The sequence below is a fragment of the Salmo salar genome, chromosome 29 (assembly GCF_965601325.2).
Source record: "Salmo salar chromosome 29, fSalSal1, whole genome shotgun sequence".
In the NCBI taxonomy this organism is placed as follows: Eukaryota; Metazoa; Chordata; class Actinopteri; order Salmoniformes; family Salmonidae; genus Salmo; species Salmo salar.
Genome location: NC_138319.1, coordinates 14474862 through 14498481, shown reverse-complemented (window position 1 = coordinate 14498481; position 23620 = coordinate 14474862). Strand labels below are relative to the sequence as shown.

The following is a 23620-nucleotide window of genomic DNA, read 5'->3' as shown; positions in this document are numbered from 1 at the left end:
TCCAACAGGATAACGACCCTAAGCACACAGCCAAGACAACGCAGGTGTGGCTTTGGGACAAGTCTCTGAATGTCCTGGGGTGGCCTGGCCAGAGCCCGGACTTGAACCCGATCGAACATCTCTGGAGAGACCTGAAAATAGCTGTGCAGCAATGCTCCTCATCCAACCTGACAGAGCTTGAGAGGATTTGCAGAGAAGAATGGGAGAAACTCCCAAAATACAGCTGTGCCAAGCTTGTAGCGTCATAACCAAGAAGACTCGAGGCTGTAATCGCTGCCAAAAGTGCTTCGGCAAAGTACTGAGTAAAGGGTCTGATATATATTTTATAAATTAGCAAAAACCTGTTTTTGCTTTGTCATTATTGTGTGTAGATTGATGAGGGGGAAACAATTGAATCAAAATGGTCAAGGGTTCTGAATACTTTCTGAAGGCACTGTAGCTAGCTAGTGAAATGATTTACAGTTGCTGATGTTTCACGTTTGCTGACAATTTACAAACGCAAGGCTTGGTGCCTAGCATGTTAGCAGGCACCAGGCTAACTAGCTAGCCATCACCATTCATGAGCTGACTGGTAAACCTAGTTGTTTAGTAGCCATATCTACAACTAAAAAGAGAAGAGGCTTTACACTGAGATACAATCTTCGATTGTAAAACATCTATTTTTAGACATATATATATATATATATATATGGCTACTTGTAGCTGTTTCGATAGCTAGCTAGCGAGACAAGCTACCTAAGTTAGCAAACAGAAAAATAATTATATTTTAGATTCAAAGTAGCCACTCTTTGCCTTGATGACAGCTTTGCACTCTTGGCATTCCCTCAACCAGCTTCACCTGGAATGCTTTTCCAACAGTCTTGAATGAGTTCCCACATATGCTAAGCACTTGTTGGCTGCTTTTTCTTCATTCTGCAGTCCAACTCAACCAAAACCATCTCAAATGGGTTGAGGTCGGGTGATTGTAGATGCCAGGTCATCTGATGCAGCAGTTCATCGCTCTCCTTCTTGGTCAAAAAGCCCTTACACAGCCTGAAGGTGTGTTGGGTCATTGTCCCGTTGAAAAACAAATGATAGTCCCACTAAGCGCAAACCAGATGGGGATGGCTTATCGCTGCAGAATACTGTGGTAGCCATGCTGGTTAACTGTGCCTTGAATTCTAAATATATCAGTGTCACCGGCAAAGCACCATCACACCACACATGCAGAGATCATCCGTTCACCTACTCTGCATCTCACAAATACACGACAGTTGGAACCAAAAATCTCAAATTTGACTCATCAGACCAGGACAGATTTCTACCAGTCTAATGTCCATTGCTCGTGTTTCTTGGCCCAAGCATGTCTCTTCTTCTTGCTGGTGTCCTTTAGTAATGGTTTCTTTGTAGCAATTCGACCATGAAGACCTGATTCACGCAGTCTCCTCTGAACAGTTAATGTTGACATGTGTCTGTTACTTGAACTCTGTGAAGCATTTATTTGGGCTGCAATTAATGAGGCTGGTAACACTAATGAACTTATCCTCTGCAGCAGAGGTAACTCTGGGTCTTCCTTTCCTGTGGCGGTCCCTGTGAAAGCCAGTTTCATCATAGCGCTTGATGGGTTTTACGACTGCACTTAAAGAAACTTTCAAAGTTCTTGACATTTTCCGCATTGACTGACCTTCATGTCTTAAAGTAACGATGGACTGTCGTTTCTCTTTGCTTATTTGAGCTGTTATTGCCTTAAATGGACTTGGTATTTTATCAAATAGGGCTATCTTCTGTATACCACCCCTACCTTGTCACAACATAACTTATTGTCTGAAACGCATTAAGGAAAGAAATTCCACAAATTAACTTTTAACAAAGCACACCTGTTAATTGAAATGCATTCCAGGTGACTACCTCATGAACCTGGTTGAGAGAAAGCCAAGAGTGTGCAAAACTGTCAAGGCAAAGGGTGGCTACTTTGAAGAATCTCATATAAAATATATTTTGATTTGTTTAACACTTTTTTAGTTACATGATTCCATATGTGTTATTTCATAGTTTTGATGTCTTCATTGTTATTCTACAATGTAGAAAATAGTAAAAATAAAGAAAAACCTTTGAATGAGTCAGTGTGTGTGTCTAAACTTTCGACTGGTACTGTATACATTTTATTAAGCACAACATGACTGCAACAGACAGGTTGTAATGTCTGACTGAAATACAGGACAAATCTACCTTTTTTTCAACATTTGTGATATTTGAATGTGTTGATAAAATGCGGGACATGATTATTTGGTTTCAGGAAGCGGGTCAGGGGCCAAAATGTGGGACTGTCCCACCAAATCCGGGACATGTACACTACATATACAAAAGTATGTGGACGCCCCTTCAAACTATTTCAGACACACCCGTTGCTGACAGGTGTATACAGTCATGCAATGTCCATAGACAAACATTGGCAGTAGAATGGCCTTACTGAAGAGCTCAGTGACTTTCAACGTGGCACCGTCATAGGATGCCATCTTTCCAACAAGTCAGTTCAGTCAAATTACTGCCCTGCTAGAGCTGCCCTGGTCAACTTTAAGTGCTGTTGTGGTGGAAACGAACGCAAAGTGGTTGCTCACAGAACGGGACCACCGAGTGCTGAAGCATGTAGCGTGTAAAAATCATCTGTCCTCGGTTGCAACACTCACTACTTAGTTCCAAACTGCCTCTGACTCTGCATCATGAAATGGGTTTCCATAGCCGAGCAGCCGCACACAAGGCTAAGATCACCATGTGCAATGCCAATAGTCACCTGGAGTGGTGTAAAGCTTGCCGCCATTGGACTCTGGAGCAGTGGAAACGAGATCTCTGGAGTGATGAATCACACTTCACCATCTGGCAGTCCGACGGACGAATCTGCCAGGAGAACACTACCTGCCCCAATACATAGTGCCAACTGTAAAGTTTGGAAGAGGAATAATGGTTTGGACTAGGCCCCTTAGTTCCAGTGAAGGGAAATCTTAGCGCTACAGCATACAATGACATTCTAGACGATTCTGTGCTTCCAAATTTGTAGCAATAATTTGGGGAAGGCCCTTTCTAGTTTCAGCATGACATTGCCCGGGTGCACAAAGCAAGGTTCATACAGAAATGTTTTGTTGAGATCGGTGTGGAAGAACTTGACTGGCCTGCACAGAGCCCTGACCTCAACCCCATCGAAACTCCTTTGGGATGAATTGGAATGCTGACTGCAAGCCAGGCCTAATTGCCCAACATCAGTGACCAACCTCACTGCTCTTGTGGTTGAATGGAAGCAAGTCCCTGCAGCAATGTTCCAACATCTAGTGGAACGCCTTCCCAGAAGAGCAGAGGCTGTTATAGCAGCAAAGGGGGACCAACTACATGTTAATGCCTAGGATTTTGGAATGTCGATGTTCAACGAGCAGGTGTCCACATACTTTTGGTCATGTGGTGTTTACGTCATCATAATTCAAGTCCCCTGTTATTTTCTTGACAAGTTCTGATACATTTGGGAGGGGATAATGACTGTCCTTTTGCCTGACGACTCAAACTGAATTCTTTCGCTGCTCTTTGTGGCGTAGTGTTTGGCCGGAGCAAGGCGTTTGAGTACCAGGCAAACTGTACTACTACTGTTCTTGCGGTGGATAAACCATGGTCAGAGAATAAATGGAGCAAGCGTGACCCCTGCTGTTCAAATACAGTAATTTAAAGAAAGCGGCACCACGAGCTGCTGGTTATGTTGTGTGGATTATCATTTGCTGACTGTCTTGTCTGAGTACACATTGCTACAGAGAGTTATATTGAAACGAAACGACGAAGTGTTCAAACGTGTGTGTAGTCTGTATAAACATTTTCTTATTTTGGAATAACGGTGGTTTTCGGGGCGTTTCCCACTGTCTGTCAGCAGTTTTGATAGGTTCAAATCGCGTTCTGGTAATGTAGCCATTGGCTCTGGCTACTAATCTTTCCTTGACATGCAAGCCAACAACAGGGCACATAGCTAGCTAGTGCAAAGAACCACTGAAACTGAAAGTATGGATTCCACTCCGGTAAGTTGCAAATAGCCAACTGGCTTAATACTTTCACTTCTAAAGAATAACAGTTATTACTTAGATAAGTTGGTACAGTAGTAACTAGCAGTTAGCTAGCTAATTGGATAACGTTAGCTAACTATGCTAGCTATTGTACCTAGCACATCCTCCATTGTAAATTCCCGTAGCAGTAGTTCGCATGCTAGGATGACAGTAAGCTAGCTAGCTACCGGTAGTTATCTGCTTTAAGATACAAATTGTCCTGTTTAGGTTAGAATGAGCTCAAGTAAAATACCCGGACTTTGATCATTTCCCTGAAGAAGTGGAGTTCAGAGTGATCATCATGTCACGTCGAAGTTTCTAACCTAGAGTAGAGGTCCTAGACTATAGCAAAGATTTTTTGTAACTAAACCAAGATTGACCACAGACTGTCGTTTCCAATAGGAATAAATTAGTCAAAGTGGGCAGAGCCAAGCACGAGCTACCGATATCCTATTGGCGCGATCTAGCAATATCTGCATATTTCCATCAGGGAACACCTCTTCTGTGAAGTGCGCGTGTGCAGTAACTCATTCCCGTTGCACTCCTAAACAACGCGATTAAAAAAAAAAACTTTTGTAAAGGGTAAAGTCTTCAAAACGTAGTCCACTTGGTTCATATCAGATGGTAGTTTTAGGAACCGAAAACTGTATTGATCCGTTGCCTACATTTCACTGATCTTAGTAGCAGAAAGCATTTTTTATTTGTGTCCTTCAAGGCAGCTGTCAATGATCAAGATTAGGCAAATTTTCATTAGATTTTTTATGGCGGTTTGATCGCGGGTAGGCACTAGCAATGTCTGCAGTTTTCGGTTTGGCTATTTGGCTAAATACATCTCTTTGCCAAAATTCGTAATCTCTCCCATGTCTTATTCGACTAGAAGTTGTTCTGAAATGTTTATTGCTTGCTTACATTTTACTCCCTCTGTTTAATATAACACACATACATTGATTATTAATTTCGGTTGCCTATCCTGACGGGAAGTTTGTTCTATAGAAAGTATTTGACTCTGATGTGTGCCACAGAAAGTACTTGACTCTAGTGACAAAATGAAAGAAATTAGAAGGGCCGTTTCCTTGCCTGCCGAAATTCTCCCCCCCCCCCCCCCCCATTCTCCCCCCCCCTCATTTTGGTAGCTCATGTTGACCAGTAGTGTGTGCCACGGAAAGTATTTGACTCTAGCCACAGAATTAAGGAAATTAGAAGGGTGGTTGAATTCTGGCAGGCAAGAAAATGACCTTGCCGAAATCCCACCCTTCTAATTTCCTTTAGTGACAAAATTTATTCAAATACTTTCTGTGGCGCACATCAGAGTTAAATACTTTCTATAGAACAAACTTCACATCAGGATAGGCAACTGAAATTAATAATTAATGTATGTGTGTTATATTAAACAGAGGGAGTAAAATGTAGGCAAGCAATAAACATTTCAGAACAACTTCTAGTCGAATAAGACATGGGAGAGATTATGAATTTTGGCAAAGAGATGTATTTAGCCAAATAGCCAAACCAAAAACTGCAGACATTATTAGTGCCTACCCCCCGCGATCAAAGGACACAAATAAAAAATGCTTTCTGCTACTAAGATCAGTGAAATGTAGGCTAAACTGACAACGGCCGGAAGAGCAGAAATCTCAACTAGCAAGAAAGTCACAGCAATGAAGAATTGAGTGCGTGCTCGTTCACTCGAGGGGGGGAGAATTCTGGCGGGGGTGAGATTTTCGGCACGACACCGGCCAGTGGGCTTCCTCTCATGAGTGGAAACGCCAAGCAGATGCTTCACATTTATACATCTGAGGACATATCTGTCTCATCGTTCTATCTGTGACTATAGTTTATTAATTGGCACTGGAAGTACAATACAGCTAGCTAGATGCCAGCTAGTTGAAAATACGTATGAAATTGTTGAGCTTCATCAGACCTAGAAAACAAGCTTGTATGACAACACAGCATTTCCCTATAAGGATTCATCTCAAGGCTAGCTCACTTCAATCAGCTGCTGTCTTTGGTCAAACTTGCACTTTGTCATCAGAGCCAAACAATCACTCCATTCATCAGTCACACTTCATTCGTGCATTATTGACTGAGATTGATTGATTTTGTAGGGCATCATCTGATTGATCTGCTCAAAGACACCAGGGGCACCCTTTGCCCCTTTTGTGTTCGGGCAAGAGTGCGATTTGTGTATAGGCCCGCCTTTTGTTATGAGTTTCCCTGTTTGTCTCACACCCCCATGGCCTTGTGTTGCAGACTATCGGAGAGTTGTTCCATACCCTGTGTGAGATGGGTTTCAGTGAGGAGCAGATCCAGTCTGCCGTGCAGGCAGGACACTTCTCTGTGCCTGACGCAGCTGAGTGGTGAGTCCTCCTAAACCATAACCCTTAAATGGACGGAACTGTTTTCCGATGTCAAGACAGGTGTTGCCAATAACTGAACATGTCAAATGGTTCATATTTTTTCCCCCCCATCTTTTTTTCCCTATGTGTTTACGGCAGGCTTTTACAAGGTGAAAATCTGAGGCACAAGCTGGTCAAAAATCCATCCCAGCCAGTTTCAACGGCGTTCGCTGCATTCAACCCTCCCAAAGATGCGGGGAGCTCTTGCCCCCCAGGCACATCACACTCACAGACATCGCCCAATGACAGAAGAGGTGTGACACACCATTATGATATTTCATCAGGCATTTGTTTTCCATGGTTGATTGCATACTGTAATGTAATGGTCCAATGTCTTATTGTGCACAATTGACCACTTGCGATGTCTTTAATTCCTTTTGTACAAATCAGATAACGGTCTTGTAAAACTTGGAACAGCGAGTGGCTTTGCCTTGTTTCCAGCTGCATATACAGGGGGAACTGTGTACAGGACAGGGCATAAGTTACAGTAAATTATCCAAGCTTTTTGTTTCCAAGCTAATCTCCCTCCCTCATAATCTTCCAATAATGCTTATTTGTTATAACATAGTGATGACATTGATTACATGAAGTCTTTGTGGTGCATTTGACGTATTGCCACCTTGCTCATGGAGGAGTTTTTGGAAACATCGCATGTGTAGTTTTAGCTACTCTAGGAAGTGACTTTGCAGGCTACCTTAGTGCTGCCCCCCTCTCATTTAGTATCTCAAGTTGAAGGCCAACCGGGGTAGTGTAGGCTGGTGGTAGCAACTCAATTTGCCTTCTTATTTTGTGTGCGATTTAAAAATAATCGGTTCAAGGACATGCATGTGTTGTGAATGAAGCAATTATTAGTACTATGATTGTGTAAAAAAATATGTAAATATTTACACGAATATTGACCACAAAGATTGCCATTTTCCCGTTCACCATAATGGGGATCTTACTTTCTGGAAATAGCCTACAGTACTGCGTTCGACCTTGAACTTTGTGACTTCAATGAGAGGGGGCAGTGGCGTTTGGTAGGCTTGTGGTTCGAGAGTTGGGACAGTAAGCGAAAGGTTACTTGTTTGAATCCCCGAGCTGGCAAGGTGGAAAAATCTGAGTAAGGCAGTTAACCCCCACAACAACTGCTCCCCGGGTGCCGATTATGTTGATTAAGGCAGCCCCCGCACCTCTGATTCAGAGGTTTAAATGAGGAAGGCACATTTCAGTTGAATGCATTCAGTTGTGCAACTGACTAGGTATCTATCCCCTTTCCCAGTCGTCTCCCCTGCCTCAGACACATTCCTCTCTTGAAATTGTAGCCTTAAATATATATTACTTAACTGAAGTTTTGGGCAACACCAACCTACTCTGGACATAGCATAGTAGCTAGTTATTTGACTCTTTATTTCAGCAGTGACCGTTCTGTTTCTAATGTGTGTCTGAAGGCCCCTCTTTAGTCCTGGGACCACCTCAGCCCACCGGCCCATCCACAGACACCCCACCGCTGGAGTCCCGTATCAGGCAGGACAAGAGTGACTTTCAGGAGCAGCAGAGGATGCGTGTGGCCAACGAGGCCAGGAATGAGAGGAGGCAGAAGAAACAGGTCAGCAGCACCTGCCTGATGGATCAGCTGAAACACACGGAGTACACACACACACCCAGCATAGCCACATGGTATTCGACATGCTGGTCTAACATACTGCAGTGCATACTGCCTAGTGACACATTTTACACTGAAGATTGGTTTATTCAAATGATTGAGACTATATATTCAGCCCTTTTTGCAAAAAAGTCACACTCAGCCATGGCATCCCTGTGACGTGTGTGTTGTTACCTCAGGAGCGTGAGCTGGTGCTGAAGCGTATTGCTGAGGACCGGAGGAGCTTACAGGAGAAGAAGACCCAGCCGAGCGCCCCCACTGAGACCACGTCCCCCCCTGGCAGCAGCCAAGGCCAGAGGCTGGGGGGTACGGTCCAGACTAGTGTAGACAACAACTGCATCCTCATGGTATGGTGAGACTGAACCCTCCTCTGGCAATGTTTACATTCAGCGCCTTCAGAAAGTATTCACACCCCTTGACTTTTTGTTGTTACAGCCTGAATTTAAAATTGATTCAACTGAGATTTTTTTTTGTCACTGGCCTACACACAATACCCCATAATGTCAAAGTGGATTCTTTTTGTTGTTGAAATTTCTACAAATGTATTTAAAAATGAAAAGCTGAAATATCTTTGAGTCAATAAGTATTCAACCCCTTTGCTATGATAAGCTTAAATAAGTTTAGGAGTAAAAATGTGGTTAATAAGTTACATGGACTGCAATAATAGTGTTTAACATGATTTTTGAATGACTACCTCATCTCTGTACCCCAAACATACAATTATCTATAAGGTCCCTCAGTCGAGCATTGAATTACAAACACAGATTCAACCAAAAAGAGGTTTTCCAATGCCTCGTAAAGAAGGGAACCTATTGGTAGATGGATAAAAAAAAAAAGCAGACATTGAATATCCCTTTGAGAATGGTGAAGTTGTTAATTACCCAGTAACTACAAAGATACAGCTGTCCTTCCTAACTCAGTTGCCAGAGAGGAAGGAAACTGCTCAGGGATTTCACCATGAAGCCAATGGTGACTTTAAAACAGTTACATAGTTACATGGCTGTGATAGAACTGAGGATGGATCAACAACATTGTAGTTACTTCACAATACTAACCTAATTGACAGAATGAAAAGGAAGCCTGCACAGAATAAAAATATTCCAAAACATGCATCCTGTTTGAAATAAGGCACTAAAGTAATACTACAAAAAATGTGGCCAAGCAATTAACTTTTTGTCCTGAATGCAAAGTGTTATGTTTGGGGCAAATACAATACAAAACATTAGAGTATTACCACTCTCCATATTTTCAAACATAGTCGTGACTGCATGATGTTATGGCTGTGCTTGTAGTTGTTAAGGACTGTGGAGTTTTTCAGGATAAGAATGGAATGAAGCTAAGCACAGGCAAAATCCTTTAGGAAAACCTGGTTCAGTCTGCTTTCCATCAGACACTGGGAGATGAATTCACCTTTCATCAGGACAATAACCTAAAACACAAGGCCAAATCTACACTGGAGTTGCTTATCAAGAAGACAGTGAATGTTCCTGAGTGGTCAAGTTACAGTTTTGACTTAAATCTACTCAAATCTATGGCAAGACCCGAAAATGGTTGTCTAGCAATGATCAACAACCAATTTGACAAAGCTTGAATAATTTTGAAAATAATATTGGGCAAATGTTCACAATCCAGGTGTGCAAAGCGACTTACCCAGAAAGGTTCAGCTGTAATTGCTGGCAAAGGTGCTTCTACAAAGTACTGACTCAGGGTTGTGAATACTTATGTAAATTCAATATTTCTGTATTTCATTCTCAATAAATTTGAGAGAGAAAAAAGATGTTTTCACTTTGTCATTATGGGGTATTGTGTGTAGATGGTGAGAAGAGAAATTGAAATCGTTTTTTTATTCAGACTGTAATAACAAAATGTGGAATAAGTCAAGTGATATGAATACTTCATGAAGCCACTGTATGTCTAGCAGCATAGGCAGTGCTCTAAAGTGCGACCATTTTGGTTGCATATGCTCCTAAATATTTTGCTCTACGACCAGTGCGCTTCACTGTACTGTTGTTCCCGAGTGACTATTTTCATCATGATATGCGTAGATTTCAAAAGCATGTGAGTGTCGTGTTCATATTTCACAACCTCCTCAGGCTTTTGGAATTGCCTAAAGTCAATTGCCTAATGTCAATCAATAGCAAAATAATGCACTTATTGATTTAAGCTTACATTATAACATGCTAAATGTTTCTGATATGTTATAAATGAGCAAACGAATAGATGAGCTGCACCTCCACGTATTTTCCCAGCCAGAGGTCAATTAACCAAAAATATGGAGTTTTAGTTTTAAAAAATCACATTGATTCATTACCAGACAAGTCACAGGATTTTGGTTTGGAGAAGCCTAGGCTATTACGCGAGTGAAAAGCAAAATAATCCACTAACGTTAGGCTACATAACATGCTAGCAACATTTTCTGATCAGTCCTGCTAATAGATGAGCAACCTAGAATAATGATCATAAGCACTCACCTCAATTTAGCTAATATTTTCCAGCCTAATTGTAACCAAATATCCAAATTTAGATTCCGTGAAAACAAAAATCTGATATTGATTGATTTATCAAGAGGAGTCCCCATGTTTGTCTCAAAGCAGGCTCTCCCAATATAAATTATCATCCAGTTCACCACACCGCTTTTGCTTTACATTATTTATAATGGTTGGATGACTTTGGAAGCTGTCATCAAGGCATAGGGTGGCTATTTAAAAAATCTCAAATATAATTTTGATTTGTTTAACACTTTTTTGGGATACTATATGATTCCAAATGTGTTATTTCATAGTTTTGATGTCTTCACTATTATTCTACAATATAGAAAATAGTAAAAATAAAGAAAAACCCTTGAATGAGTAGGCGTTCTAAAACTTTTGACCAGTAGTGTATGTCGGACAGGTTTTTTGTATCAAGATTTGTTACGGGGGGGCACACACATCCAAAACAATGTGATTGCAAAATCGAATGCTTCGAACCAAAATGGTTATCTTACCTTTCTACTTAAAACCTAAATCGATAATGTCATTTAACGTGGTTCTTCAATAATTATGCATAATACTTGTTGGATGCGCATTTGGTGTCAAGCTGACTAGTTAAGCCTTGGATGTTTTCACACATCATCTGATCCAGGAAGGAATTTTCCTAATGACAGTCAATTGACTAACAGCTGTTGTGATAGCGCATGCGACACAACAACAGCCCAAGTGCTAGAAAAAAGGTGTTTGCGAATATTTTGTCTCATTCGTTACGCCAGTGACAGTTGTACTTGGTTCCATGTTGGATCTAATATCCCTAGCGAATTGATGTTGATCATTTGTCTGCTTGATTTACAGCAGGGTCTCATTAGATTTTAACAGAGAAAACATCAAGGTAATGTGTTCATGTTTTTGTGCCTCAGATTGGACACCGAGTCTACTATGCGCAATTGTGTAGGCTAGACTATTGCGCATCACCCAATACTATTCCTATTAATTATTCTGCATATAATGACAAAAATGATACTGAACAAAAATATGAATGTGTTATGTGACAAAATTGCACATTTTAGAGTGGCCTTTTATCATCCCCAGCACAAGGTGCACCTGTTAAATGATCATGCTGTTTAATCAGCTTCTTGATATGCCACACCTATAAAGTGGATGGATTATCTTGGCAAAGGAGAAATGCTCCCTAACAGGGATGTGAACAAATTTGTGCACGGAATTTTAGAGAAATAATATTTTTGTGGTATGGAACAGTGGTGGAAAAAATACTCAATTGTCATAAAAGTAAAGATACCTTAATGGAAAATGACTCAAGTAAAAGTGACAGTCACCCAGTAAAATACTACTTGAGTAAAAGTCTCTAAAAGTATTTGTTTGAAATATACTTAAATATTAAAAGTAAATGGAATTGCTAAAATGCACTTAAATATCAAAAGTAAAAGTATAAACCATTTCAAATTCCTTATTTTAAGCAAACCAGACTGGCCATTTAAATGTTTTTATTTTTATTGACGGATAGCCAGGGGCACACTACAACACTCAGACATATTTTACACATGAAGCGTTTGTGTTTAGTGAGTCCGCCAGATCAGAGGAAGTTTGGATGACCAGGGATGTTCTCTTGATAAGTGTGTGAATTGGACCATTTTCCTGTCAAAATGTAACGAGTACTTTTGGGTGTCAGGGAAAATGTATGGAGTAAAAAGTACATAATTTTCTTTTGGAATGTAGTGAAGTAAAAGTTGTCAAAAATATAAATAGTAAAGTAGAGATACCCCAAAAAACGACTTATGTAGTACTTTAAAGTATTTTTACTTAAGTACTTTACACCACTGTTATGGAACATTTCTGGGACCTTTTATTTCAGCTCATGAAAATATGGGACCAACACTTTACTTGTTGCGTTAATATTTTTGATCAGTATAAATAGCCTAGTGGGCTTATTCTCAATATCATCTGGTAATGAAATAACATGACAAATACATTTTTCCCCCCATGTTACGTACACCTGCAATTTTAAACAATACAAGGGGCTTGAAAAGCCTACTTGAATTTGGAGCTCAGAAATTCAAGTACTGGAGTAGGACTACCTTAAAAAGCAGACATTTCTTCAATTTGGTGCTTGAAAAGTCCTTGTAATTATTGTAGCCAATTTATAAGTTCTCCTGTTGCCTTTATGATTTTCCCTGATTTTCATTTTTAAATCGTTTTTGTGAGAAATGTGGCCACTTTCGTTTGTTTCCTGCCTCTTCAATTGAAGGGTGCGGTAAAACCACGTGCGCTTATTATGAGGATAACTCTTTTACCCTTATTTTATCAGGTAAATTGACTGAGAACACATTCTCATTTACAGCAACGACCTGGGGAATAGTTAATGGGGAGAGGAGATGAATGAGCCAATTGGCAGCTGGGGATGATGAGGTGGCCATGATGGTATGAGGGCCAGATTGGGAATTTAGCCAGGACCCCAGGGTTAACACCCCTACTCTTACGATAAGTGCCATGGAATCTTTAGTGACCACAGAGAGTCAGGACACCCGTTTAACGTCCCATCCGAAAGACGGCACACTGCACAGGGCAATGTCCCCAATCACTGCCCTGGGGCATTGGGATATTATTATTTATTTATTTTACCAGAGGAAAGAGTGCTTCTTACTGACCTTCCAACACCACTTCCAGAAGCATATGGTCTCCCATCCAGGGACCAACCAGGATCAACTTAGCTTCAGAGGCAAGCCAGCAGTGGGATGCAGGGTGGTATGCTGCTGGCAACATCGAATGTTGGCTTCAATTTGGCTTTCCATACAAATCCTTCCACTTTTCATAACTTAATTATGTGTGCCTGCGTCAACCACATACTGTAGGCTACAGAAAAATTGCCATGCATGTATCCAGTCTATTTAGTCAGACAATGTCCACATTATTCTCACATATTTCAGAATGTAATAATAATTTGAATATCAACGCATTGGCAAGGCCTAAAAAAGGTATTTTTAGTGGTAATGGCCTATTTAGGGGTTCTATATTAGGCCCTATATATACAATGATTTACAATTGTATAACGTTGAGGTCCTTGAAAATTAAAATGAAGCGCTGGAGTTATGGGTCAATTTGCATATATTCACTTTTATTCCTCTAAGTACACATGTGGAACTGCATGAAAATCCGTTTGGAATGTTGATCCCTATGTCACACATTGGCTCCATTATTTATAAAAATAACCTGTTACACAGTGTAGAAACCTAATATTCCACCAATGACAGGTTTTTGCATCAACATTTTAGCTTTTTATAATAAACAAATGTTTTACAGGGTTCCATATTCGTTTTTATGGTACAATGTGTGCTTCAGAAGTAGCTAGAATACATATAGGTCCAATATATAGGCTATATCTCAATCAATTAGAAACATCTTCTTTTCTGGTGCTCTTTAACACCAGTGTTACCAAAATGTGTTGTATTAATTTATAGCCCTGAGCATAGGTAGACATCTGTCTTGATTGTTGACTTGAGAGCACCCCTTAGTTGATTAAAGAGGCGTGCATGAATTGTGTAGCCTAGTTAGATGGAGACTGAGGTGGTATGTTATAATGGAGGTTTCACCCTCTGTCCCTCCCTGTAGATCCGGCTTCCCTCTGGGGAGTCCATGCGGGAGCGCTTCCCTGCCGACGCCCCTCTGCGCAGCGTGATGGAGCACATCTCCGGGCGCTACCCCTCCCTGGCCTCCTTTTCCCTCCTCCAGGGGTTCCCGCGGAAACGCTTTGGGGAGGCGGAGCTGGCGCGCTCCCTGCGCTCCCTGGGCCTCACGCCCAACGCCGCCCTCTGTATCCAGACCACGCCCCCAGAGACACCCCAGGATCCGGCCAGCCCAGCTGCACGCCTCTTATTGGGCCAGGGGGAGGTGGTGGTTCCACCCCCTGCGCTTCCCCAGCCACAGCAGCCCCAGATACCAGAGTTGGAGGAGGAAGGGATGGAGGATCCCGCTCGGCCCCCACCTCTGCCTCACCAGCTGTGGGAAGAAGCAGTGGGCTACGCAGGCATCCCTGGTGTTGGGCCCCCAATGACCGGACCTTCTCACTCCTGGGGTACGATTCACGTCTGGCGTATGAAGTCCTCATTCACAATGTATTTGATGTATTTTCAAATATCATAGTCGATGACTTGTTGGCTGTTTTACCTTCAGAAATGCATTTTCTTGGAGTATAAATGGTTACGTGGTACCATGTAACGCTGTATAATTGCCTTACTCACGAAGGCTATTGCATTATGGACCCATTAGTTTGAGGCGTCACTTTGTGAAGACACCATAACACCATTACAGGCACTAAGTTTCATTCAGGCATTCTCTGGGTCAGCTTAATGTGAATTGTTCACTCCGGGCGCAGTTTCTCCTAGGTACAGATCTAGGATCAGCTTCCTCTCCCCCAATCCTAACCTTAACCGTAAGTGGGAACAATGTGAAACTGACCCAAGATCAGCGTCTAGGTGCCACTTCATCCCACTCCAAAGTGTTCATGCAGTTTTTCCCTGACAGGACGGGGCCAGAAGCTGAATCCTGGTGATGCAGAGGAGGCTGCCAGCTCAGACGATGAAGAGATGCCAGAGGGGGGTAGAGAGCCGCCCTTCCTCCTCAATGGTACTACAACCTCTGTTTGGAATTTTCTTTTATCCTTCCTTCCTTCCTCTCTCTGTGTCTCCCTGGTTTTTCCTCTGAACTCCTTGTTCTTTACAGTCCTATAAAGATGAGCCCTCTCTCTGTGTCAGTGGATAGACATGGCTTTGAACTTGATGAGCACTGCAGCCCCATTTGCAGTAGGATTTAACCTACTGTCCCCCTGGGAATATATATATATTTTTTTACGGCAGGTTACTGCAGAAGTAGTTGAAGTGAACCAGTGTGTGTGTAGAAATCCGTTGAACTAACCTGCCATGGCTGCGGTCAGGATAGTGAGCCAACTGGCCCAGTGATGGTGTTCGACATCTCCTCACTCACCATGAGAAAACTGCTTTGATTGGCAGGTGAATGCGCCTGACTTTCCAACTTATGCAAGTTTGCACTGCACTCACTCGTGCCAAATTAAGTCCGTCTTTCTGAGTATTCAAGCTCTGAGTTACAGACAGTAATCCAAGTGTTACACTTCATGTGAAGCTCATTGCCGGGGATTCTTTTTACAGCCAAAGAGGGAGCTAAAGCTGAAGAAGAGGAACATTGTGATTAGAGAGAGATGTTGTTTATGAGAGGCATAGGATATGTCTCTGAGACAGGCATTCAGATTGTTAAATAGCCTGGATATTTGTCTGAAATACACTATATATACAAAAGTATGTGGACGTCCCTTCAAGTTAGTGGATTTGGCTATATCAGCCACACCCGTTGCTGACAGGTGTATAAAATCGAGCACTTAGCCTTGCAATCTCCATAGACAAACATTGGCAGTAAAATGGCTTTATTGAAGAGCTCAGTGACTTTCAACATGGCAAGTGCTGTTATTGTGAAGTGGAAACCTCTAGGAGCAACAACGGCTCAGCCGCGAGGTGGTAGGCCACACGAGCTCACAGAACGTCACTGCCGAGTGCTGAAGCGCGTAGTGCGTAACAATCGTCTGTCCTCAGTTGCAACGCTCACTACTGAGTTCCAAACTGCCTCTGGAAGCAAGGTCAGCACAATAACTTTGTCGGGAGCTTCATGAAATGGGTTTCCATGGCCGAGCAGCCTAAGGTCACCATGTGCAATGCCAAGCGTTGGCTGGAGTGGTGTAAAGCTGACCTCAACCCCATCAAAAACCTTCGGGATAAATTGGAACGCCGACTGCGAGCCAGGCTTAATTGCCCAACATCAGTGCCTGACCTGACTAAGGCTCTTGTGGCTGAATGGAAGCAAGTCCCCGCAGCAATGTTCCAACATCTAGTGGAAAGCCTTCACAGAAGAGTGGAAGCTGTTATAGCTGAAAACGGGGGACCAACTCCGTATTAATGCCCATGATTTTGGAATGAGATGTTCGACGAGTCCACATACTTTTGGTCATGTAGTGTAATTCAAGATGTATGGCTTCTAGAATTAATACAGATTTAAATTGAGTATCCTAAAGGCCTAACCTATGGTTAACCCCAGCAGATATGCCCCGATTACCCTTCTTCCCAGAGAACCGGCTGCGTGGCGGGCTGGAGCCCAGACACCACTGGCCAGACCAGGGCAACAGACTTAGGTGAGTGCCCAGCCTAAACCTAGCCTATATCATGACCATGACCTCCACTTTAAAGCAATGTCTTTTTTTGTAACGTGATTTCAATTTCATTTGATACTGTCCAGGATCTGAACTCAGCGAAAAAAAAGAAACCTCCCTTTTTCAGGATCCTGTCTTTAAAAGATAATTCGTAAAAATCCAAATAACTTCACAGTTCTTCATTGTAAAGGGTTTAAACACTGTTTCCCATGCTTGTTCAATGAACCATAAACAATTAATGAACGTGCACATGTGAAACGGTCTTAAGACACTAACAGCTTACAGACGGTAGGCAATTACGGTCACAGTTATGAAAACTTAGGACACTAAAGAGGCCTTTCTACTGACTCTGGAAAAACACCAAAAGAAAGACGCCCAGGGTCCCTGCTGATCTTCGTGAATGTGCCTTAGGCATGCTGCAAGGAGGCATGAGGACTGCAGATGTGGCCAGGGCAATAAATTGCAATGTCCGTACTGTGAGACGCCTAAGACAGTGCTACAGGGAGACTGGAAGGACAGTGGCAGACCACGTGTAACAACACCTGCACAGAATCGGTACATCTGAACATCACACCTGCGGAACAGGTACAGGATGGCAACAACAACTGCCCAAGTTGCACCAGGAACGCACAATCCCTCCATCAGTGCTCAGACTGTCCGCAATAGGCTGAGAGAGGCTGGACTGAGGGCTTGTAGGCCTGTTGTAAGGCAGGTCCTCACCAGACATCACCGGCAACAACGTCGACTATGGGCACAAACCCACCGTCGCTGGACAGGGCTGGCAAAAAGTGCTCTTCACTGACGAGTTGCGGTTTTGTCTCACCAGGGGTGATGTTCGGATTGGCGTTTATCGTCGAAGGGATGAGCGTTACACCGAGGCCTGTACTCTGGAGCGGGATCGATTTGGAGGTGGAGGGTCCGTCATGGTCTGGGGCGGTGTGTCACAGCATCATCGGACTGAGCTTGTTGTCATTGCAGGCAATCTCAACGCTGTGCGTTACAGGGAAGACATCCTCCTCCGTCATGTGGTACCCTTCCAGCAGACTTATCCTGACATGACCCTCCAGCATGACAATGCCACCAGCCATACTGCTCGTTCTGTGCGTGATTTCCTGCAAGACAGGAATGTCAGTGTTCTGCCATGGCCAGCGAAGAGCCCGGATCTCAATCCCATTGAGCACGTCTGGGACCTGTTGGATTGGAGGGTGAGGGCTAGGGCCTTCCCCCCAGAAATATCAGGGAACTTGCAGGTGCCTTGGTGGAAGAGTGGGGTAACATCTCACAGCAAGAACTGGCAAATCTGGTGCAGTCCATGAGGAGATGCACTGCAGTACTTAATGCAGCTGGTGGCCACACCAGATACTGACTTACTTTTGATTTTGACCCCCCCCCCCTCCCCCCTCCTTTGTTCAGGGACACATTATTAAATTCCTGTTAGTCACATGTCTGTGGAACTTGTTCAGTTTGTCTCAGTTGTTGAATCTTGTTATGTTCATACAAATATTTACACATGTTAAATTTGCTGAAAATAAACGCAGTTGACAGTGGGATAATGTTTATTTTTTTTGCTGAGTTTATAACCCTAAGCAGAACTTACATCTGAAAAAATATTTGTAGGATTATTCAAGTTGAATTGATATGTAATAGGTAACTCCGTAGAAAGTGGATTGTTTTTCAGTGTTTAGCTCTGATCAGCACTGCAACGCCTTATTATAAACTTGTTGAATGTGTAGAAGTGTGCCAGTGGCTTAAAGGTCAAACATAAGCTGTGACTTGATGTGTTGGCATGCAAACTTCAGACTTGGCATGTAGCCTTGATGGCATGCAGCCTGAGAAGGAGCTCAGGACCAAAACTTGCTCTGTAAATACATTAATTTTGAATGCAGCAGAGTTCTCCACATTATAGCCAGAGTGTGAACTTGCACACTCCCCGTCATGGATTTAAAGCGTTGGATTGGTGTAAGCATTGGCTTGGAGTAAGTTTCCACCATTGTTAAATCCATGACAGGAAGGGTGGAGATTGGGAGATTCGGGAAGCTTTTCTTATCTTTAATCAGTTGACTAGATGTCATACAAACGTAGTTGTGTCTTTCCCAGGGAGGGGGTGGCAGAGGACCCAGCAGTGGAGCCAGAGGAGGCTGCAGGTTGTGTGGTGCCGGGGGCAGCGGGCCAGGCTGCAGTAGAGCGCCTCCAGAGAGCTGCCCAGGATGACGCCCAGGCCACTCAGGGTCACCCATCCCCCCCCAAGAAACCCTTCAGGACGCCCAGCGTCCCCTCCCTCTGTGTCATGGCCACCCGTGCCACAGTCAACCTCATGACAGGTCAGAGAATAACTTTAAAGTCCAACACTGTTATTTGCACACAAATAAATGTTGAAAGGCCTCACTTCTTGCCGAAACAACGACCTAACCAAACGACTGTTTTTCCAACCATCTCATCTCAGAAATTGTCAGAATTGTACATACAATGATATTGGTTGTGGTTTATTGCAATTGTGTAAAAAAATTCAAGATCACAGAAATTCATGTCTGGAAAGCTGCATAGAAAATGCTCGACTTCTTTCTTTTTTTCTTTCTCGCCTTCGTTCCTCCTCTCTCAGCTCCCAGCATGCAGTACAGTAGCAGTCTGTCGTGTCTGACCCCCGAACTGGCCGAGCTCCTGCTCAGTCACATGTCCCGCGAGAGGCTCCTTCGCCCGCGCACCCTGGAACTCTTTTTCGGCTGCCCGATGCAGAAGTTTGTCCTCAACTGCTACCCGTACTCCACCAACGAGCTGCTCCGGCAGCTACGGGCCTTCACTGCACTGAAGCACCTGAGCCTGGTCAACTCTCCTCTCATCACAGGTATACCTTTACCTTGACAGCATTTGTGCTCACTGACTATGCGTCCCAAATGGCAACCTATTCCATATAAAGTGATCTACTTTTGACCAGAGTCCTATTTCAACACTATTATTAGCGTCATTTGAATGCCAAGTTAAGAAAGAAAGTTACAAAAACAAAGGAATATAGATGCATTGGTAAGCTATCACTTTCAGCATGTGACCGGTTATCTTTGCAGCTTGTGGCTATGATAGTGATGGTTGCTATCTCTTTGTCTTCCCGTTGTCCAGACGCAGGCCTCTCTGTGCTGTGCAGCCTACTGAAACTGCAGCACCTGAACCTGGCCTCATGTAGCAAGCTAACAGACTCCTGTCTGCAGCACATCACAGGTGAGGCTCTTCTCTAATTCTGGGTTGTATTCACTAGGCACCAAACAAAAGAAAACTGACTGAAACAGGAAGGGACTATACCTGAACTTGCCCAATAAGTAACGTTTGTTTTGGTTTTCTGTTGCAAAACGTTTTGCTATGGTGTGCACTAATAAATATGACCCTGGCTACAGCATAGAACGCCTGTGGATGAATTACGTTTTTAATGCTTGGTAAGCAGTTTGGTAAGCAGTCTTGTGAATATACAGTGCATTCGGAAAGTATTCAGACCCCTTCAATTTTTCCACATTTTGTTACGTTACAGCCTTATTCTTGCACATTTTATAAAAAAAATCTAAAACTGAAATATCACATTTACATAAGTATTCAGACCCTTTACTCAGTACTTTGTTGAAGCACCTTTGGCAGAGATTACAGCCTCAGGTCTTCTTGGGTATGACGCTACAAGCTTGGAACACCTATATTTGGGGAGTTTCTCCCATTTTTCTCTGCAGATCCTCTCAAGCTCTGTCAGGTTGGATGGAGAGAGTATTTTCAGGTCTCTCCAGAGATGTTTGTTCGGGTTCAAGTCCGGGCTCTGGCTGGGCCACTCAAGGACATTCAGAGACTTGTCCCGAAGCCACTCCTGTGTTGTCTTGGCTGTGTGCTTAGGTCGTTGTCCTGTTGGAAGGTGAACCTTCACCCCATTCTGAGGTCCTGAGCGCTCTGGAGCAGGTTTTCATCAAGGATCTCGCTGTACTTTGCTCCGTTCATTTTTCCCTCGATCCTGACTAGTCTCCCAGTCCTTGCTGCTGAAAAACATCCCCACAGTATGATGCTGCCACCACCATGCTTCACCCTTTGGGATGGTGCCAGGTTTCCTGCTGTGGGGATGTTTTTCAGCGGTAGGGACTAGGAGTCTAGTCAGCACCGAGGGAAAGATGAGCAGAGCAAAGTACAGAGAGATGTGCCAAGCTTGTAATGTCATACTCAAGAAGACTCAAGGCTGCAATCGCTGCCAAAGCAGCTTCAACAAAGTAGGGTCTGAATACTTATGTAAATGTCATATTTCATTTGCTAACATTTCCCCCCAAAAATTGGGATATTGTGTGTAGATTGATGAGGGGGGGAAAAAACAATTTTAGAATAAGGCCGTAACGTAATAAAATGTGGAAGAAGCCAAGGGGTCTGAATACTTTCCGAATGCACGATATGGGAGCATAATATGGCAAGAGTGGCGCTTCAACTTGGTAAAAATGATTGAATTCATAATTACGGATAAATGTGTCAACCATTTCACCAACTTGAAAGGAGGACTAAGATAAAACAAAAATCTCACTCCTCACCCTTTGTGTCTTAAAGGCTTGAAGAGCCTGTCTTTCCTGTCGCTAGACCAGACCAAAGTAAGCGATGTAGGGATGGTGCTGTACCTGCAGTCTGCTCCTTCGACACTCACCCAGCTTAGTCTGAACCAGACCTCTATCACGGAGGCCACCCTGGCAGCGCTGCCCGCCTGTGTGCCCCAGCTACGACTGCTCAGCATCAAACACACTAAGGTAGCTCACTCTTGCGCTCGTACAAGCACACAAACACGACAACACACCCAACCACAATATCCGGAGCCCATTTGAGATTAGGTCTGCTTTGACCCCTTCCTCCCTCGTCTGTCAGGTGAGTGACGTGTCGGCCCTGGCTGAACTTCCCAGCCTGCAGACCCTCTACCTGGACGGCACGGCGGTGAGGGAGGGCTCTCTGGAGCACCTGGCCACCCACTCCGCCCTCTCTGCCCTCAGCGTGGCCGGCATCTCCGTCGCTGATGGCAACAACGTTCTCCAGATCATCTCAGGTGAGCTGCGCATGTTATGCGTGTGTACAGCAGGAGTATTCAAATCAGGGCCTCAAGGTCTGCAGTACTGCTGTTTGATTGACTTAAAGTCATTGATTTTCCAGAGTCCATTCACCCTGTTTTCTCAGGTCCAGTCCCCGATTACAGGGGAAGATTACTGCATATGTTAATGTTGTGTATGGCTCACAGTATATAGTTTGACGTATTTACTAAAGTACTACGTCTGTTTTGGCTTGTTCATCCCAGGGCTCAGGCTGACCCAGCTGACCCTGCCTGGACGCCACTCGGTGACGGACGCCGGCCTGGCCTTCCTCTCCAGACTGTCCCTGCTGTCCGAGCTGGACCTTACTGACTACACATACGTCACCGACCAGGGGGTCACCCAGCTGGCTACCATGACCAGGTCAGCTCTCTCTCATAACTATTATCCTCTCCTGGTGTCAATATACACGCTTGTCATGATAGACTGGCACTCAGTGGTCACCAACCTCTGTCTTGTGGAGCTACACAGTGATTTCAACTCACCATTTAGACTAACTTGTTGTGTTCGTGGTGAGCTGGAACAAAAATCTGCACACTATTGCTCACATGGACTAGAATTGGTGGTCACTGCTCTAGTTGATTCACCAGCGTCCTCCAGTGTTGACATTGCAGTGAATGAAGAAATGCTGGGCCGTATTCATTAGGGACCAAACAGAAGAAAACGGACTCAAACACAGAGGGACTACCTGAAATGACCTGTCCAATAAGATACGCTCATTTTTGTTTTCTGTTGCAAAACGTTTTGCTACGGCGAGCACTAATGTACACGACCCTGATAGAAATGTCCCCCTCTCCTGTCTCCAGGCTGAAGAGGCTGTCGCTCAGCAACACCCAGGTGACGGACGCGGGGCTTCCCTCCCTGCGCTGTCTGCAGGAGCTGCTGGAGCTGTGTCTGGACCGCACGGCCGTCACCAGCCGAGGAGTGGCCGCCCTCGTCACCGGACTGCCACACCTGCAGGTACGGAGCAGGCATGAAACCCCGTAGACAACTATTGTGTCAGTGGATAGAACTCTGCAAATAAGTTATAGGGCAGCTATGGCAGCTCCATTGTAAAACTGTGTTCAAGCTGCACGGCCAGGTACGACTCCAACACCATCAAGTTTGCCGATGACACAACAGTGGTAGTCCTGATCACCGACGACGACGATACAGCCTATAGGGAGGAGGTCAGAGACCTGGCAGTGTGGTGCCAGAACAACAACCTCTCCCTTGACGTGATCAAGACAAAGGTGATGATTGTGGACTACAGGAAAAGGAGGGCAGAGCACGACCCCCATTCTCATCGACGGGGCTGTAGTGGAGCAGGTTGAGAGCTTCAAGTTCCTTGGTGTCCACATCACCAACAAACTATCATGGTCCAAACACACTAAGACAATTGTGAAGAGGGCACAACAAAACCTATTCCCCCTCAGGAAAATATTTGGCATGGGTCCTCACATCGAGAGCATCCTGACTGGTTGCATCACTGCCTGGTATGGCAACAAGACACTACAGGGGGTAGTGTGTACGGCCCAGTACATCACTGGGGCCAAGCTTTCTGCCATCCAGAACCTGTATACCAGGCGGTGTCAGAGGAAGGCCCTAAAAATTGTCAGACCCCAGCCACCCTAGTAATAGACTGTTCTCTCTGCTACCGCACGGCACGCGGTACCGGAGCGTCAAGTCTAGGTCCAAGAGGCTTCTAAACAGCTTCTACCCCCAAGCCATAAGACTCCTGAACATCTAATCAAATGGCTACCCAGACTATTTGCT

At 44.0% G+C, this 23620-nt stretch overlaps 1 protein-coding gene across 2 annotated transcripts in view; it reads left to right on the top strand.

Moving 5' to 3' along the window:
* The first annotated feature begins 3706 nt into the window (after positions 1-3706).
* LOC106590173 (uncharacterized) overlaps positions 3707-23620 on the top strand; it is a 22740-nt gene continuing 2826 nt past the window's right edge. Inside the window, exons 1-15 of one of the 2 annotated variants that reach the window (XM_082970678.1) lie at positions 3707-4028; positions 6300-6406; positions 6545-6699; positions 7876-8033; positions 8270-8437; positions 14189-14651; positions 15101-15202; positions 16679-16772; positions 18888-19111; positions 19390-19632; positions 19902-20000; positions 21342-21535; positions 21651-21825; positions 22072-22228; positions 22672-22825. In XM_082970678.1, the coding sequence (XP_082826804.1) occupies positions 4014-4028; positions 6300-6406; positions 6545-6699; positions 7876-8033; positions 8270-8437; positions 14189-14651; positions 15101-15202; positions 16679-16772; positions 18888-19111; positions 19390-19632; positions 19902-20000; positions 21342-21535; positions 21651-21825; positions 22072-22228; positions 22672-22825 (2508 nt within the window). In that variant the 5' untranslated portion in view covers positions 3707-4013. The remainder of the gene's footprint in view (positions 4029-6299; positions 6407-6544; positions 6700-7875; positions 8034-8269; positions 8438-14188; positions 14652-15100; positions 15203-16678; positions 16773-18887; positions 19112-19389; positions 19633-19901; positions 20001-21341; positions 21536-21650; positions 21826-22071; positions 22229-22671; positions 22826-23620) is intronic. The other variant, XM_082970679.1, reaches the window with a different exon arrangement.